The sequence below is a fragment of the Phalacrocorax carbo genome, chromosome 10, assembly GCF_963921805.1.
Source record: "Phalacrocorax carbo chromosome 10, bPhaCar2.1, whole genome shotgun sequence".
Classification (NCBI taxonomy): Eukaryota; Metazoa; Chordata; class Aves; order Suliformes; family Phalacrocoracidae; genus Phalacrocorax; species Phalacrocorax carbo.
In genome coordinates, this window is record NC_087522.1 from 18,224,024 (window position 1) to 18,240,775 (window position 16,752).

General features: G+C 53.2%; 2 protein-coding genes across 2 annotated transcripts; one reads left to right on the plus strand and one right to left on the minus strand.

Annotated features, from left to right (window-relative positions):
* Positions 1–26: 26 nt before the first annotated feature.
* Positions 27–8,426, minus strand: EME2 (essential meiotic structure-specific endonuclease subunit 2). The gene is given in 7 exon segments (XM_064462175.1): positions 27–365; positions 1,516–1,579; positions 1,581–1,703; positions 2,156–2,271; positions 3,761–3,853; positions 4,819–4,954; positions 8,244–8,426. Coding segments are annotated over 5 exon segments (606 nt in total). The 5' UTR covers positions 3,845–3,853; positions 4,819–4,954; positions 8,244–8,426; the 3' UTR covers positions 27–146.
* Positions 8,427–8,490: 64 nt separating this feature from the next.
* On the plus strand, positions 8,491–11,440 carry NME3 (NME/NM23 nucleoside diphosphate kinase 3). Its single transcript, XM_064462178.1, has 5 exons — positions 8,491–8,738; positions 8,866–8,996; positions 9,433–9,534; positions 9,862–9,974; positions 10,918–11,440. The coding sequence occupies exons 1-5, from the start codon at positions 8,693–8,695 to the stop codon at positions 11,033–11,035; spliced, it is 510 nt and encodes a 169-aa protein (XP_064318248.1). The 5' UTR covers positions 8,491–8,692; the 3' UTR covers positions 11,036–11,440.
* Positions 11,441–16,752: the final 5,312 nt, after the last annotated feature.

The window sequence follows — 16,752 nt, forward strand, 5'->3', positions numbered from 1 at the left end:
AAAGGAGAGCCAAGAGGCTGAAGAAAGCATCTGTAACAAGACATTTATTGATGTGCAGGTCTCTGTTCTGAAACAGAATCAGGTGCTCCCCCTAGCCGGGCTCCCAGCAGCACTGCCGTGCCAGCAGCAGCTCAGCTGCTGCCGAGTCATGGCAGATAAGACAGTGAGGCTGACCACCACATCCCACGGTCCCTCTGTGTGCTCAAGTCCAGGACAAGGTCAGGATCAGTGGATACCGTGAAGAGGTAGATGCGGCAGGATAAGTCTGGCCCAACACAGCAGTCTTTCCTGCTGACATCCAGCTTCACTGGGATGTCACTCAGCAGAAGTAGTTTTTCATCTTCTGTGCTGCATGCTTTGTAGGCCTTTGAGGAGGAGGAAGAGGACACAAGAGGAGGAAGCCATTAAAACAGATACTCTAAGAGAAGACTCCAACCTCCCCTGCAAGGCTCAATCCCATTGTTACAGAGAGGATCCATGACTAAGCCTTCATCCAAACATACCAGAACCAGGGGATAAAACCCAGAAGATCTATCACTTGGAAACAGACCTCACACACACTTGGAGTTGTGTTTTGTCCCTCCAGTGTACAAGAAGAGAGCTGTAAAGTCCCTTCTTCCGAAGGGGCTGTGCTAGGGACAGAGATCAAAGCTCCAGGGGAAGAAAAAGCAGATGAGAGTGTTTGACCACGACACTCTTTTTAAAAAGTTCTGTCACATATCCTGATCTAATGGAAGGAGCTTATGTGATTAATGCTCACAAAAACAAGCACTTGCTGATAAAAATGCATCTTCATAAATTGGCTAAGGTGCTGTCAGAGGGTTAGACAGCATCCTAGTGTAATTCTGCTCCCCCAACACCTTGCTGAGCCAGTCTTGCTCACGAACCAGCAGAAAGCTAAGGGGAGTACGGTGAGGGAGAATTTAGGAAGCTAAATCAGCTCCCCAAAGGATCAGACAGCAGAAGGGCAAGGAAATGGCGGGGTATGCCACAGGTGACAGCAAGTGGGAAGAGAGCTAGGTGTCTTGTGGAAATCCTTTACAGTCTGTAGGGGTGATACATGTTTTCTGCTTGGGGGCAATGCAGGGCTGTCAGACTGTAACAGCAGCCACCCGAGACATCACCCATTTTGAATAAAAACAAGCAAAACTGTGTTGGACAAGGGCAGTGGGATTCAAGCAACAAATGCTCAGCTGCACTGGCTGGGGTGAGCAACCAAATGCATCGCCAAGCAAAAATGCAAAGATGCTTTGAGCAGGTCCTGTGAGGTGAGACCAAGGCAGAGGCCCATGGGGGCCAGCAGGAGGGGTGAGTAGCTACTGCTGAAACAAAGCGATGGTTCAAGTCAAACACCCATCTGGAGACAAGCCTCGCCTTTCTGGAGAGTCCATTTCATACCTGGGACTTGTTTGCTACTTTAACAAAGACCTTTAAAAGCGAGGAAGCATGTAGCACCCTGTCCCTGCCTGCATCCTCCAAGCTTCTAACAGGACACCAAGAGGTTTGAGGGCTTACCTGTAACAGGAGGCTTGGGGAAAGATATGCTTCCACTGTATCTGCTGCAGTTGCAGAGCTGACCGTTAAACTGCTGGATTGGTCTCTTCCACATCTGCCAAAGCCCTGTGCCATCCTCCTCCACTCACAGCCCACTGGCCCAGGCCCCCTCAGTGCAGAAAGGCAACTCCTGCGACTCCAGCTGCCTCCTGCAGAAAGACAGACTGCTGCAAGCAGGACCTGGGGCTGGTGTGTGCACTGAGCACAGGCCTGCAGACCCAATGCTGCAGCCTTCCCCTAGCATTAAGCAGGGGACTTCCTTCTAAAACCTCTTTCTGCCCAGGACTAATATTTCCCCCCCCCCTCATAATTTTCTTTCCTTCCGTGGAAAGTTTCAGAACACCTTGGTGAAAAGGTTTTCCTAAGGCCATGATTTTCCCTCCTTTCCTAGAGCTGAATCTCCACTGCATTCACCATGAGAACAGAGGATTTTCATCAGCACAGAGACTGAAAATGATCTTGAGGCACATCAAGTCTGGGCCCTTAGGGCGATGGCATCGAGAACAGACTGGCAGCCATAGATAAACATTCCTGTAGCTTCCTCTGAGGTTTCCCAAAGCTGCGGGTTTGGGGTACAACATAGTCCAGCAATACAACTCACTGGTACGGACACTTTGCTATAGCCTTCATCAGTGCAGAGACGTGCTGGCCCAAATCCTGCCACGTGTCTAGGAACAGGACTTTGATGCTACCCCACAGCTGCAGCACTACCAGTGCCTGGAGAAGTGACAGAGGTGAAATACATAACACACCACCCAACGGGACAAGGACAGGCTCAGAAGGGTGAGTGTCAGCCAGGCCAGCCTGAGGCCCTCGTGCTCCTTGACCCTCAGCCAGTATCACTGGCATCAGCTCTGGCCACCAAAGGCTCCCAGTGAGAGGAATAAGGAAAGCGCATGGATAGGACATGTCTCTCAGCAGGAGGAAGCTGGGCTGGGGCTGGAAGGGGAGGGAGGCTAGGCTGCCTGCATTAGCTCTGTTTACAAAGTACCACAGTAAAGCCTGTTCATCCTTCTTTGCTCCCAGAAAGCCAGCAAGTCATAACCCCCTTCGGGGCATACTCAGGCAGGCCAGGAATTTAGTTCAAGGGATATCAAGCAAGGGTTTAGATCGTATTTGACCTAGTTCATGACTGCTGCAGCATCACAAGGAGCATTCCTGCTGAGCTGTGGGATGCAGGCTCTGCAAAGCAGAGACCTGAATAAGAACTAACAGCTCCTTTCACAGCTAACTGGGCAGTTCTTGGTGGCGTTGGGGAAGGGAGGCTGGATCAGCTCTGAAATAGGGTCTTATGAACAAGGGGCTCCAAACCATGCCTTGACATCTGCAGTCCCTCCTCAATCCCATCATCAGCCAGGGTGAAGGAGGATGCAGGCGGATGCAACCTGATCCAAAACAGCCAGCACCTCCCCTGGCAAAGCGTTCTTTCCACACATGAGCTCACCAGTGGGAGCCTTTTCCACACAGCTCAACCCCAAGTAACGTAAAGCTTTATGGACTGTAAGAAGTTTTACCTCCAGTATCTCCTCCCGAGTAACAGCCAGCTCTGGGCCAGGCCAGACTGCAGCTGAGAGCATTGCCTTTGTGCACACACAACATGCCACATCTGCCAATGTTCTGCTGCTTCTTCTGGCTCACCTTCTTCCCTGGAGCATTAGCACTGATCTCCTCCCAGACACTGCCTATTCTAGCCTGTCATTCTTTAGTCTTGGACGGGGCTGGATGGTGTGAGAACTTCTCAGGGAGAAGCACAGGCTGCATAGACAGGTATAAATAAAACAGTGTAGGACTGCACACATATGACAATTAAATCGAATCTCTCTGCTTCAAAAAAGTGTTTCCAAGGCTGTGTACCCTGAACATTTCTGTCAGGCAAATCTTTTATGGACTCCATGAGAATGGAATAGCTAAGTGCAAGGAAAGGCAAGGCTGGCCTGCCTAGCTCCCCTCCGAGGAAAGCAGCATCCTCTCCCAGGGTTAAGGGCAGGTCTCTGTGCACCATCCCTAAAGACCTCCTGCTGTACTCAGATGGGGCTTCTCCCACAAGTCCTCCCCTTTCAAACCACCGCTCTCAGGAATACAGCTTTGTTTCAGGGTGGAGCAAGGGCAGTTTTGAGGGAACCCTCCCTCCCCTTCCATGTTCCCCATGCAAAGTGACTCTGCTGTAGAGCACTCTGTGTAGGTCTGGTTCAGAGATCTGTATCACCTGGCTTAGGGAAAAGAGGCACTTAAGAAAATCTTCTGGCTCTACCAACACCAACACCTCTTTCTCCTCTTCAGTCTTCACCATCGATCCATCCTAAGAAGAAGAAATAATTTCCAACACAAGCAGAGGTCCAGCATAAAAGCAGACAGCAAGTCTCCATCCATGAAGAGCCCATACTGCAAGAGGCACTAACATGCACAAGGCTACATCAATAGTAGGCTAGTGGAAGACCACAACTGAACTGAAAGGTGAAAACCCTCCCTGAACAAGCAGATGACTGAAGGTGCAGAAATAGCCAGCAAGGACAGCAGTGACAACCGCTGAAGTTGCTAACTAAGATGAAAGGACACAGAACAGCTTTGTCTGCACTGCACACCCTGTTATATGATCACATTATTTGCACCTACGTTATCTGTAGTCTATTATACAACCACAGTATCCGCAATGTTTTATCCAGCAACAGCAAAAATAGAATTCTGCCTCCGCCTGAAATTCCTGTAGTGGGGGTGAGCACCAGAACAGCCTAACTCAGCCTCCACTGCCATGTGGATACTGTTTGACAGAGAACCTTCTGAAACCAAACTGAAATGGGAATGTATGTTGTACCAGAAGGTACCTGCTCTTTTGGGTTCCAAGAAGCAACCATTTGGCTTTCTGAATGAGAGGCCCTGCAGCAAGTTTCCCCAGCCTCTCCCAGAGGTGTAGCTCTTCCCCACAGCAGCATGCCATGTGCAGAATCTACGCTGGAAATGCTGCTGAGTACCCAAGCGAAACCTCCGGGTCAGTGACTTGTAGTGGTCTCATTCTTGCTTATTACAGGTTCCCCAGGCTCACCCTAGACAAGTGCCTGCCTAAACCTATGAGATGATGTTTAAAAGACATTGGCTTTGGAATAATCTGCATAAGAATCACACCCAGCTCCATTCCCCAAGCTAGCTGGTCACTAGTAATCAGTGTTTCTGAGGCTCCAATGCCCAGCCTAGAGGCAAGTCAAAGCTTTCTCCTCACAGCCCATCAGTTGCCAGCTTACATGTACAGAGAAGATGAGAAGGACTCACTGGAGTAGAAGGGTGCTTGGCATGTTTCTCTTCCAGATTATGCTGCAGGGAATTGCCTGAGGCTCAAAAGAATATTTACAGTCCAAGGAACTTAAAACCTCCACCCAAGTGTCTGAGCCAGGATCTTTGAGGAGACCTGTGGAGGAGGACAGAACAATCCTGACGTGAGAAAAAGAAGTATTTCATCAGCTTTAATCAATACCAATAAAAACACAAGTGGAAAACAAGGAATTCTGGCTTCCTACAGCACATGCGCTTGCTGGCTGGATTGCTGACTGAGTTATTGACTTCATCATTGACCATCTCTGCAGGCACCTTTATAGGTGTCCTCCTTCACTCCAGCCAAATACCTGGACAGTGACAGATGATTTGCCACAATGACTCTAAATCAGCTTGCACATTCTAGGTTACTGAAGGCAAACTTTCCAAGCTGGCTCTTCTGTTCCCCCTATGGACAAATTTTATTAAATTTGTAGAAACTTAATTATTTTTGAAATATCTTTCTCTCTGTGTGGAAGAAGACTGAAATTATTCAACAGCCTGAACAATTTGTAGCTTGGGAGCTGGGTGCCACCACCTGTGCACAGCCCTGACACACCTCCCTCAACACTCACTTCAGCCCTCTTCCCATCACTCCTGCAGCCAGGCTGGACACACATGTGGACATCACTGGGGAGCCCACAGAGAATGTGCTCTTAATTAGTGGCTCTGCATGATCTGTCAATCACAGCTAATGTAAGCTGACACCATCCATTAGGCACTTTCCTTACAGCTGTCTGTAACTTTCTCAAATCAAATGTTTGGACTGTTTTCTTTGACAGGTACCTGCCCTAGACTGAATTTGAGATGTTTCAACAAAATAGTACAGCTATTTCTAAGAATGCAATGGGAGAGTTAACAACATCCTGCTTGTCAATGTTAAAAGTACCAACACCTTGTTTGGGGAGGGAGCTTTGCCAGTGGGACTGCCCAGCCCAGCCCCAGGCTGCTCCCCAAGGCAGGACAGACCTCAGGGCACAGGGCTGGGTGCTGGTGGCACAGGACAGGCAGAGCACTCCTCCATGCTGCCTGCACTCCCTCTGCTGGCATCAGCAAGGGGAGAAAAGCCTCCAGCTGGTGTAGTGAGGTGAGGGGTGGAGAGGAGGGTTGGGAAGGCAGGAGCAGAGTTGAGACCTAGGCAGGAACGGGGCAGAAGAGAGGAGCAAGAGCTAAACTGATTAGCACCGGGGCAGAAGGGAATGTGAAACCCAGGGACAGAAAGAAACTCTGAAGACTCAGTGGGTGCCAATATAATCGCCACAGTGGAGTTTTTAAAATTAAAAATCACATGGTATTTTCTCTGGCAGGCTGTGCATCACACCAGCCAGCATACCTTAGCAGGCTGACCCCACTCAGACAGGACTACTCACCTGAAAAAAGGCCAAGAAAATACACTTCTAGAACCTCCACCACCTCCCAAGCAACAGCTGTACCCATGACTTCACAGCAAGTTCCACAACAGAACAGGAGACAGCATTTATCCCACACTTTCCTACCGACAGGATAATAAGCACAACAAAAAGCCTGCATTGGAGCAGAGGCAGTCTTCCTCAGGCAAAGTGTGCTACAGACCACCAAAATATGACCTCTAATTATTTTACTGGTGCAAACATGGTAATAAGTTACTGAAAACCATGTTGGATAAAGCATCTGGATCCCTGCCATCCAGAGAACTGAGAGAACCTACCCAGGACCCGCATGGAAGAGAGTGAGCAGACCAACAAGTCTCTAAACAGAATGTTTAAGGATACAAAACACATATGCTTAAAATACATAGAATCACAGAATCTTTAAGGTTGGAAGAGACCTCTAGGATCATCAAGTCCAACCATCAACCCAACACCAACAGGACTCCTAAACCATGCCTTGAAGTACCACATCTACATGTTTTTTGAACACCTCCAGGGATGGTGACTCCACCACCTCTTAGGGCAGCCTGTTCCAATGCCTGACCACTCTTCCAGTAAAGACATTTTTCCTAATATCCAACCTAAACCTCCCCTGACAGCTTGAGGCCATTTCCTCTCGTCCTATCACTTGTTACTTGGTATAAGGGACCAACCCTCACCTCACTACAACCTCCTTTCAGGTAGCTGTAGAGAGTGAGAAGGTCTCCCCCGAGCCTCCTCTTCTTCAGACTAAACCACCCCAGTTCCCTCAACCTCTCCTCATAAGACCTGCTCTCCAGACCCTTCCCCAGCTTCAGGCCCTTCTTTGGACATGCTCTTGCTGCTAGCAATTAGCAGTGAACACTTACTATAAGGATAATATAATTAGCAGAGAGTAGTGCATGACAGATGCTAACTAACAGAGCAATTCAAGATACAATGCATACGGCTCTAATTGCACATGCACAAGGATGAGCTGCAGCTTGGATTCAAGGTGCTGGGGACCAGGATGAAGCATCACCCTCATTGTACTGGCCATTTGGCCCCAGACAGGGAAACTCACCCAGTGACCCTGGGCTGCCCAGGCAAGCTGCTGGGTGAGGAACGGGCCGGCAGGCCCGCTCCCCCCAGGATGGGGGATTAGAAACACACTCCAGGCAGTCAGGTGTGTCAGATGATTGACAGCAGTGCTTGTGAGTGCCAGGAAAGGGCCAGGATCCCAAGAATACACTGGTGGCCAGTGCCATAGAATAAGCCACCTCATTTTCTGCCAGCAGAGCTCCGTGCTGCAACCTACAGGGTCCTGATACCCTGAACATCCTCCCTGACCAGGCAGAGCAGCTCTGGAAGCAGACCCAGCCCTCTGTGTGGCATCTGGAGAAGGTATTTCAGGTGCTGGTATTTCCAGAGGCTTGTCTTGGAGCTGTCTCAAGAAGCGAGTCCCAGACAGCAGGTAACATCGCTCAGCCTGAGCGGGTGGTCGAGCTCGGGACTGCAGGTCTTGTTCTCTCTTCATATCTACCCTTGTGGATGGGAGTGAATTAAAGGGTGGGAGCCCGCTGCCACAGAACTACATCAGAAACACAGGCTCTATAAAGATGAGCTCCCAGAGCCCTCTGGGGCTGAAGCACTGCCCCTCTGCTTCAGCACAAGGCCTGGAGAAGTTAGGAGCTCATTTTCCAGAGGTGCCAGCCTGGGCCTGTCAGCCCCAGAGCTGGAAAGGTTGGTCCTCCTTCTGGGATGCTCAGCAGTGAGGCAGGGAGCACAGCAGCTGCCCACCGCAGCTAGCCTACAGTCATGACAGCAAAGACAGAGAGAAGGAGGCCAAACGAGCCTAATGAACGCCCAGGGGGCTGCGTGGGCCCCAGGCCAGCGGCCCCGGAACAGCTCAGTAGGGGCTCAGAGGGGACCGCGACGCAGCCCGGAGGCTGTCCCAGCCGGGCCCCCTCGGCGGTTCGGCCTCCCTGCGCCCCGCCGCCCACCTGGGTCGGCGCACACCTCCATCAGCCGCAGGCACCGCTCCGGCCGCAGGAACCGCCACGCCGCTGCCGCTTCTCCAGCGCCTCCCGCTCCTTCCGCCGCTCCCGCCTCCTGGCCGCGGCCTCCCCGGGGGCCCTCCACCGCCTCGGCCGGCCTGCCGGGCCCGCCGCCGGAGGGGAGCCGGCCGCCGCCGCCACAGCAGGGCCGCAGAGCTCAGGCTCGCTCCCGGGCTCCGCCTCAGAGACCGCCCAGGTGGCGGCTCGCCGGGCCGCAAACCCCGGGCCGCGCTGCCCTGTCTTAGCCACGGCTGAGCACCGGCGGCCGGGAGGTGCCAGGCCCCGCCCACTACAGTGGGAACGGGGGCAGCGCAACCCTCTATCGGCCCCGCCGTTCCTCCAGCTCCGGCACGATCGTTCCGGTCGGGGGCGGGCTCAGGGGCGCTGGGAGAGAGGGGCGGCGCCGCCGCCATGATCTGCCTGGTGCTGGGGCTCTTCGCCGGCCTCTTCCAGAGCGGTGCGGGACAGGACTCCCTCCGTCTCCCGGGGGCTGCGACGGGCCCCCCTGCCCCGGTCCCCGCCACCGCCGAGGGCTGGGGTTGGTCTCCTTACCCACTCCTCACGCCTCGGCTCTCTCCTTACAGCTTCCAGCGGGGCTAATGAACGCACCTTCGTGGCCATCAAACCCGACGGAGTCCAACGGCACCTGGTCGGGGAGATCATCCGGCGGTTCGAGAGGAAGGGCCTGCAGCTGGTGGGGCTGAAGCTGCTGCAGGTGAGCAATATCGCTGCTGCTGGGCAGGGGGTCCCCTGGTGCCGAGGGGCTCGGGCCAGAGCAAGGTGGTAGACCCGAGGTTTCTGCCTGCTCCCAGCCCCTGCTGTTGTCATTTGGGCACCAGATCCTCGCAGGTCAGAGGGGTGTTTGTGCTCAGTTGCTGAAATTCCTTCTGGAGGAGTGATTCCCCCTGCGGGAGGGTGCCTGCCCTTTGCTGTGGCCCTACTCCAGGGCTCTTGTACTGGCTAGTGTTGCTCCTCTGACCTAAGAACTTTTCCCCTCCCTGTGTGAGGCTTCAGCAAACTTAAGCCATTTCACTCCTGGAAGCAGGCATCTGGGCAGGAGCTTAATTATAACATGCGCTGTCCAGGTGTAGACCTTGCCCAAATCCCTGCCTTGCTCAGAGCAGACTAAGCTTTGTGCTCTTTGTGCTCAGGCCTCAGAGGAGCTGCTGAAAGAGCACTACACTGCCCTTCGTGACCGTCCCTTCTACAGCCAGTTGGTGAAGTACATGAGCTCCGGGCCCGTGGTGGCCATGGTGAGTGCTGGCCACGTCCTCCAGAAGCAAGGAACAGGGAGTAAGTGCAATGTTTAAGCAGCATTGGCTTGTGGTACAATGGAAATGAAGCAGCCCCTCTTTTCAGAGGGCCTCTTGAAGCAGTACTGAACTGCAGGGGCATCTTCTGCAGTAAATTAAATCCACAGACAATTCTGATTATTTTACAAAATCAACTTTTGAAGACTGTTTACAGAGAGACCCTTTCCTGTCTCTCACCCAGATGGATCAGATGGGAAATTTAGAGGACAGTTGATAGGACCTGCTTGGGGAGTTTTGGAAGCTGACTCTTGTTTTGCTGTTATGCAGGTCTGGCAGGGCCTGGATGTGATCAAGACAGTTCGTACAATGATTGGGGAGACTAACCCAGCCGAATCCAGGCCTGGTACCATCCGAGGAGACTTCTGCGTTGAAGTCAGCAAGTGAGAGCTTTGGCTTTTTGTTCCCTCCGTATTTCAGGGTGTCCTGTCCAGGCATTCCTGTGTGAGGCCTGCCCAAGGCACACAAGTCTGCACCCGCAGAGCACAGCTGCTCCCTCTGTGCACTGATCAGAGCTGTCTCCCTCTGACAGCTTGCGGAGCAGCCCTGGCAGGAGGTGCTGACCTCTGCCTCCTGGGGTTGGCTTTGCTAGATGGAAGAGCCTGGCTTTGTGTCTGCCTCCTGAGGCCTTCTCTTTTGAAAGCAGGTGGGGTTTGCTTGTCTTTTGCTCTGGGGAATCAGGACTGTCAAACTGTGAATAGGGAGGGAAGAGCCCTCTCAGCCCTTTCTTGGGGGAGCAGGGCACCTGGAGAGCTGCTCCAAGTTCACCGGGCATCTGAGTCTGCAATGAAAGCCAAGTGGGAGATCTGCATGTGCTAGGGCTCTTCACCTGTGAAGATCCACCAGCTGTGACCTTGGGTGGCTGCAGCCTGGGTTGTGGTAGACACCACTTTTACTGAACCCTCTGGGATTAGGTTTCTGTTCCTTGGTGTCTGATACCAAACCTGCTTTGTAGGACCTACTTTGACAGAAGGAAGAGGGGAAATCTGGAGGCAAAACTTGAATTGCTGACATAAAACTGAGGCAAACCCCAGATCAACAGGCACTTGTAGCTCCTTCTCTCTGTAGCAAACAGATGGTTCCTCCTCAAAGGAGGAAGGAGTGCTGGGAACTGACAGCTCCTGCACATCCATGACCTAAGCCATGCTCAGCGTAACCACGAACAGCCCCTGAGCTGGAAGGAGGAGGAGAAGGTTGGAAAGAACGTTGTAGGATATGACTGGCTGAGTGGGTTTAATTGGTCAAGATGAAATTTTCCAAACAGCAGCTTCCTTCTCCTGCCTTTCTCTGCTTAGTCCCAGCTGATCCCTTTCTTCTTCCCCACAGGAATGTGATCCACGGCAGCGACTCGGTTGAGAGTGCCCGGCAGGAGATCTCCCTCTGGTTCCGCCCAGAGGAGCTGACTTGCTGGGAGGACACGGCCGAGCACTGGATCTATGTGTGAGAAGAGCAGCCTGAGGGAAGTATGTCTTCCTGACTGGGCATGGGGCGTTTCCATCCATTTCATCATATCTGCCTGGGCTGGCTGTGGATCCTGCGGCAGAGGTCTTTGTTCTGTTTGTGGGTGGAGGGGTCCTGGGAGCTGGTCTGTATGTGTAACTCTGCGGTTCAGCTCCCTGCAAGGGTAGCTATTTCTTTTTTTCTCTCTCTGCTATAGTAAGTAGTTGGTATAGTTGCTCTGTTTGCTGCAGCATCTTAAATCTCAAGTAGCTCAAGGTGATTCATTGACATGTAAGCAGGGCTGTATGCCCGTTTCTGCGTGTTCTCAGACCTGCCTGGCACAGGAGAATGTGTGCTCCTCACTGCTGGGAGAGGTGTTTTGGTCATTACAAGGTGATGTGATCAATATCATTTACCTGCATGTCTTTTAAAGGCTTTTAAAGAATTAGGTTGCTATGGAATCAGGGGGAAGGTACCCACCCTGGGGTGAGAGCTTGTTCCAAGACAAGGAATGAGGGACAGGACAAACTGCGCTCTCTCCCTTGGTTGGAGCTCTGTGCCAGGGCACAAGTTCACCCACCTTTGGATGTGATTAGTGACTCCATAGGAGGACAATTCACCAGATGCTGTTAAACATAGTTTCTCTGGCTCTGGTTCCTGGCTGCGGGTGCTGGGAGTGGGGGAGCGGCTTATCTAGATCTGCTCGGGTTCTCTGCAGGCCTCCACTGTGGACTGCATGGCCCCTGGCCTGACCCAGTGCGGTTGGCCTCACGCTGTACCTCCATGGTGATTGACACACCAGTGAAGCAACAGCACTGTGCGAACCACAAGAATAGAAGGGGAGAGTGAAGTGGGGAAGGATTTGTAGATTTGGGACTCAGGAAGGACTAGGAGGGCTATTTAGTCCTCTTGTGCACAGTGCAGGCTATGGAGTCCTGGCCCCAAGCTCTGGGAGACCCCGATACCTTCCTTGTCTGATGATGGAGCTTCCCTGCTGGGAGGGTTTCTGGAACAGTTGGACAACACCTTGAGCTTGCTGTGAGTTCTCCCTGGAACATCAAACTCCTCTGAGCTTTTGTGCCCAAGCTCCCTGTGCAGCCTTGCCAGAGCGTAAGGGCAAGGACAGCAACGTTGCACCCTGCCATGGAACAGGGGCACAGTTAAACCCAGGGAACAAGGTCCCACAGGGTTTTCCCCCATGTAGGCTCAAGTGTTTTGCCCGTTCCCTGTCCCTTTCCAGCTCCCCAGCTTTGTAGCTGCTGGGGAACAAGTGCAGTTCTCTGGGGACAAGGAATAAACTCTCCCCCAGTCCGGGCTGGCCCCGAGGGTCTCGGAATGAGCACCGAGGGCACAGGGGGTCTCTGTCCAGTGACCAGGACATTCCTTAGCTGCCCCGCTGCCACAGAAAGAGCTCTCCCTGCCTTCAGGGCCGTTCGCAGCTCTAAATACATGACAGATCCTGTTTGTTCCTGTAACTCACCCATCTGCTTTTTTTTTATAATAAACTCCGGCGTCCCACCGCCTCCCCACCGGTTTTCCCCAGGGGCGGGGGGCGGTGCACTGAGGGGGACGCGGCCTCGCGGCCGCCGCCGCGCGAGGGCTGCGGCGGGGATAGGTCAGCCCTCGTCACGTGGGCCGGGGTGGCGTCGCGGGGCGCGGCTTGGGCGCCCGGGCAGCGCCCCGCGCGGTCAGGCCCGTGGCGGTGAGGGAGGGGCGGCCCTTCCACTTCCCGCTCCCGCTCAGCCCCGGGCCCGGGTATCCCCATCAGCCCCGCGGCCGAGGCTCCCTCCGGCGGCGCAGCCAGCCCCCGAGCTCCCCTCAGCCGCTGCCTGTGGGCTGTGCAGCCGGGGCAGGCCTCTACTGATGCAACGGGAACTGTGCCACGAGGACTGGTAAGACTTGGCCGTAGCCATGACAGAGCCCCGTAGGGTTTCGTTCACCACTCTCCACGGTCCGCTCAGCAGCATCTTCTTGCAAAGCTGCCAGCCTGGAGGGGATGTTTTAAATGCAATGCTTGTTTGTCAGATCTAGAGGAGGTAAAGGCAGCAGAGGTGACCTTGCCTCTGCCATGTGGAGGGTTCTTGTGCTTCCCGCTGAAACCCGAGGCTGGCTGGGATGGGTGCTCAGCGGAGCCAGCCAGACACCGCAGCACTGGGCGCTCGTGGCAGCCCAGCAGCAGAACCACACAGGGTCTGCCACCCCTGCAGGGCTGGATGCTGGTGCCATTCCCGCCCCTGTGGTTTCCTGACTGCCCTCTGCGGGGCCTGTGGTCAGCCCGTGGCTCCTGCTTGTGGGGTTTTTCCCGGCCTTTGACCTCTCCTCTGGTGAGTGGCACATTTGCCGATGATTTGGGTCTGAGCTGGTGCCATCAGCCATGTGCAAAAGTTATTGGAAAGTGGAAATAAATAGGATGGGAAATGGTTTTTACCCATCCTCTCCATGGGTTTCCTCCCAGCACGGTCACTGGGAGCAAAGCTCCAGCTGCTGCCTTTTTCCCTACTCCTAAGACAGACCTGCAAAGGCTCTGGTAAAGCTTTTTGCACCATGTGCAGTTATTCCCTGCTGAGTGCCATGACCCCATGCCTTTCCTTCCCACATCGTGACTCTTTAAGTGACAATATGTCATGGTTTTAGCTGGGGTAGAGTTAATTTTCTTCACTGTAGCTGGTGGTATAGTACTGTGTTTTAGACTCGGTATGAAAATAATGTTGATAACACACCGATATTTTTTTTATTGCTAGTTGGTGCTTACACTAATCAAGGACTTTTCCAGCTTCCCATGTTCTGCCAGATGCAGAAGAAGGTGGGAGGGGAGGGGGGACAGCCAACAGAGCTGGTCCAAACTGGCCAAAGGGATATTCTATATCATATGATGTCAAGCCCAGTATATTAACTGTGGGGAGCTGGCCGGGGCAAGCAGCGATTGTGGCTCAGGGACCGGCAGCATCGATCAGTGGGTGGTGAGTGGTTGCATCACCTGTGTTTTTTTTTTTTTTTTCTGGGCTTCATTTCTCTGTCTTATTATTTTCCTTTTTATTATATTATTATTATAATTATTATTATTACAATTACCATTATTACTATTACTATTTTATTGTCATTATTAAACTGTTCTTATCTTAACCCATGAGTTTTCTTGCTTTTGCTCTTCCGATTCTCTCCCCTATCCCACAGGGGTGGCGGGAGTGAGCAAGTGGCTGTGTGGTGTTTAGCTGCTGTCTGGAGCTAAACCATAACACAATATAAGCATAGAATATCTCAAGCTGGAATTCAAAAGGATCATAGAGTCCACAAGCCAAATGACTTCAGCTGTTCCTCCCAAGTCTTGTCCTTGAGGCCTTTCACCATCTTGGTCACCCTCCTCTGGACACACCCTCATAGTTCGACGTCCTCCTTGTTCCGAGGTGCCCAAAACTGCTCCCAGTACTGGAGTGGGGCCTCACCAGTGCAGAGTGGGACAATCACGTCCCTCGACCAGCTGGCTGTGCTGTGCTGGATGCACCCCAGGGCACAGGTGGCCCTTTTGGGTGCCAGGGCACACTGTTGACTCATATTCAACTTCCCATTGACCCAAACCCCCAGATCTCTTTCTGTGGGACTCCCCGCCAGCCTCTCATCCCCCACCTTGTATGTAGAACCAGGATTGCCCTGTCCCTGGTGGAGAATCCAGCACTTGCTGTTGGTAAGTTTCATATGGTTGGTGACTGCCCAGCTCTCTAGTCTATCCAGATCTCTCTGTAAGGCCTCTCTACCCTCAAGGGAGTCCACAGCTCCTCCTAGTTTAGAATCATTGGCCAACCCTCATAATGTATATTTGATTCCTGCATCTAGATCACTTATAAAAACATTAAAGAGCACTGGCCCTACAACAGCCCTGGGAAACCCCACTGGTGACTGGCCACCAGCCTGATGTGTAACTCTGAGCCTGATCCGCCAGCCAGTGGCTCACCCAGTGTGTGACTTGTCAAGCTGCGTGCTGGGCAGTTTGTCTAGGAGGATACTGGGAGAGACAGTATCAAAAACTTTGCTAAAATCCAAACCCACCATATCTACCAGCTTCCCTTGGTCAACTAGATGCCTGACCTTGTCACAAACGGGAATTAAAGCGGTTAAACAGGGCTTTCCCCTCATGAGCCCAAGCTCGTTATGGCCAATGACCACATTGTCTCTCAAATGTTTTTCACTAACTCCAAGGATAACCTCCATAATTTTACTGGGCACTGAAGTGAGACCAACAGGCCTGTAATTACCAGTCTTCCTTCTTACATTGCTTGGAAACTGGGACAACCTTTGTCAGCCTCCAGTTGACTGGGACTTCTCCAGACTCCCCAGACTGTTACAGAACAACAGAGGGAGGTCCTGTGATGACACAGAATCGTAGAATCATTAAGGTTGGAAAAGACCTCTAGGATCATCAAGTCCAACCATCAGCCCAACACCAACAGGCCTCCTAAACCATGTCATCAAGTGCCACATCTACATTTTTTTTTTACCACTTCCAGGGATGGTGACTCCACCACCTCTCTGGGCAGCCTGTTCCAGTGCCTGACCACTCTTTCAGGAAAGACATTGTTCCTAATCTCCCATCTAAATGTCCCCTGACACAACTTGAGGCCATTTTCTCTCATCCTATCACTAGTGATATGGGAGAAGAGACTGACCCCCACCTCACTACAACCTCCTTTCAGGTGGTTGCAGAGAGCAATAAGGTCTCCCCTCAGCCTCCTCTTCTCCAGGCTAAACACCCCCAGCTCCCACAGCTGCTCCTCATCAGACTTGTTCTCCAGACCCTTCCCCAGCTTCAGGCCATTCTCTGGTCATGCTCCAGCACCTCAATGTCCTTCGTATAGTGAGGGGCCCAAAACTGCACACAGTACTCGAGGTGCGGCCTCACCAGGGCCGAGTACAGGGGCACGATGACTGCCCTGCTCCTGGTGGCCACACTATTCCTGATCCAAGCCAGGATGCTGTTGGCCTCCTTGGCCACCTGGGCACGCTGCTGGCTCATTCAGCCCCAGGCGCTCTTGGGCAAGCTCTTTCTGTACCCCAGGGTGAACCCCCTAGGCCCCACAGCCATACGTGAAGCCAGACTCTGAGTGGGGCTGGCTGTGGTTTCACCACCCCACCAATCATGGTCTTCCAGTGCCAGGCTCCGGGGGTCCCGGTGCTTACAGCCTTATCTGCAACTTCCAATACTTCCCTATGTTGTTGCTCTTTATCTACTGTGACATAAATTCCTTAAGTTACAGTTAATTCTACCAAATAACTCTGAGCTGGTTTAAACGCTCCGAGGCCCAGGAAGGCCAGGAGGAACGCAGCTTGCCTGCAGCAGGAGCGATCACACCGTTGATTTTCACCGATCTCCCCCGAGCGCTGCTGTCAGTGGCAGGACGCGGGCAGCCGCTCCGAGAGCCCCGAAAGAGCCGCCGCCTCTCAACCTCTGGTTCCGGCCGGCTGCCCCCACGCCTTTCCCGGCTGCTCCCTCTAGCGCCCCGATGGACGGTGGCGGCGGGCACCCGGTGCCAGCCCCCACTTAGAGCCACCAGAGACCCCTCCGCCATCTTGTCCTTCCCTCCCGCCGCCGCGCGGGTGCTGCCGGGACGGGGCGGCACCGGCAGCGCTGATAGGTCCGCCCTCGTCACGTGGCTCGGGCCGGCCGTCAGAGCGCCTTTCCTTCGAGGCGTGACTTGCGGCGGCAACGTCGATTGGGCGCGGGGCGCG

Coding starts and splice junctions, on each gene's coding strand:
- NME3 (XM_064462178.1), top strand. CDS start 8,693: ATGATCTGCCTGGTGCTGGGGCTCTTCGCCGGCCTCTTCCAGAGCG. Junction 9,535..9,861: donor CCGGGCCCGTGGTGGCCATG/GTGAGTGCTGGC, acceptor GCTGTTATGCAG/GTCTGGCAGGGCCTGGATGT. Junction 9,975..10,917: donor TTCTGCGTTGAAGTCAGCAA/GTGAGAGCTTTG, acceptor TCTTCCCCACAG/GAATGTGATCCACGGCAGCG.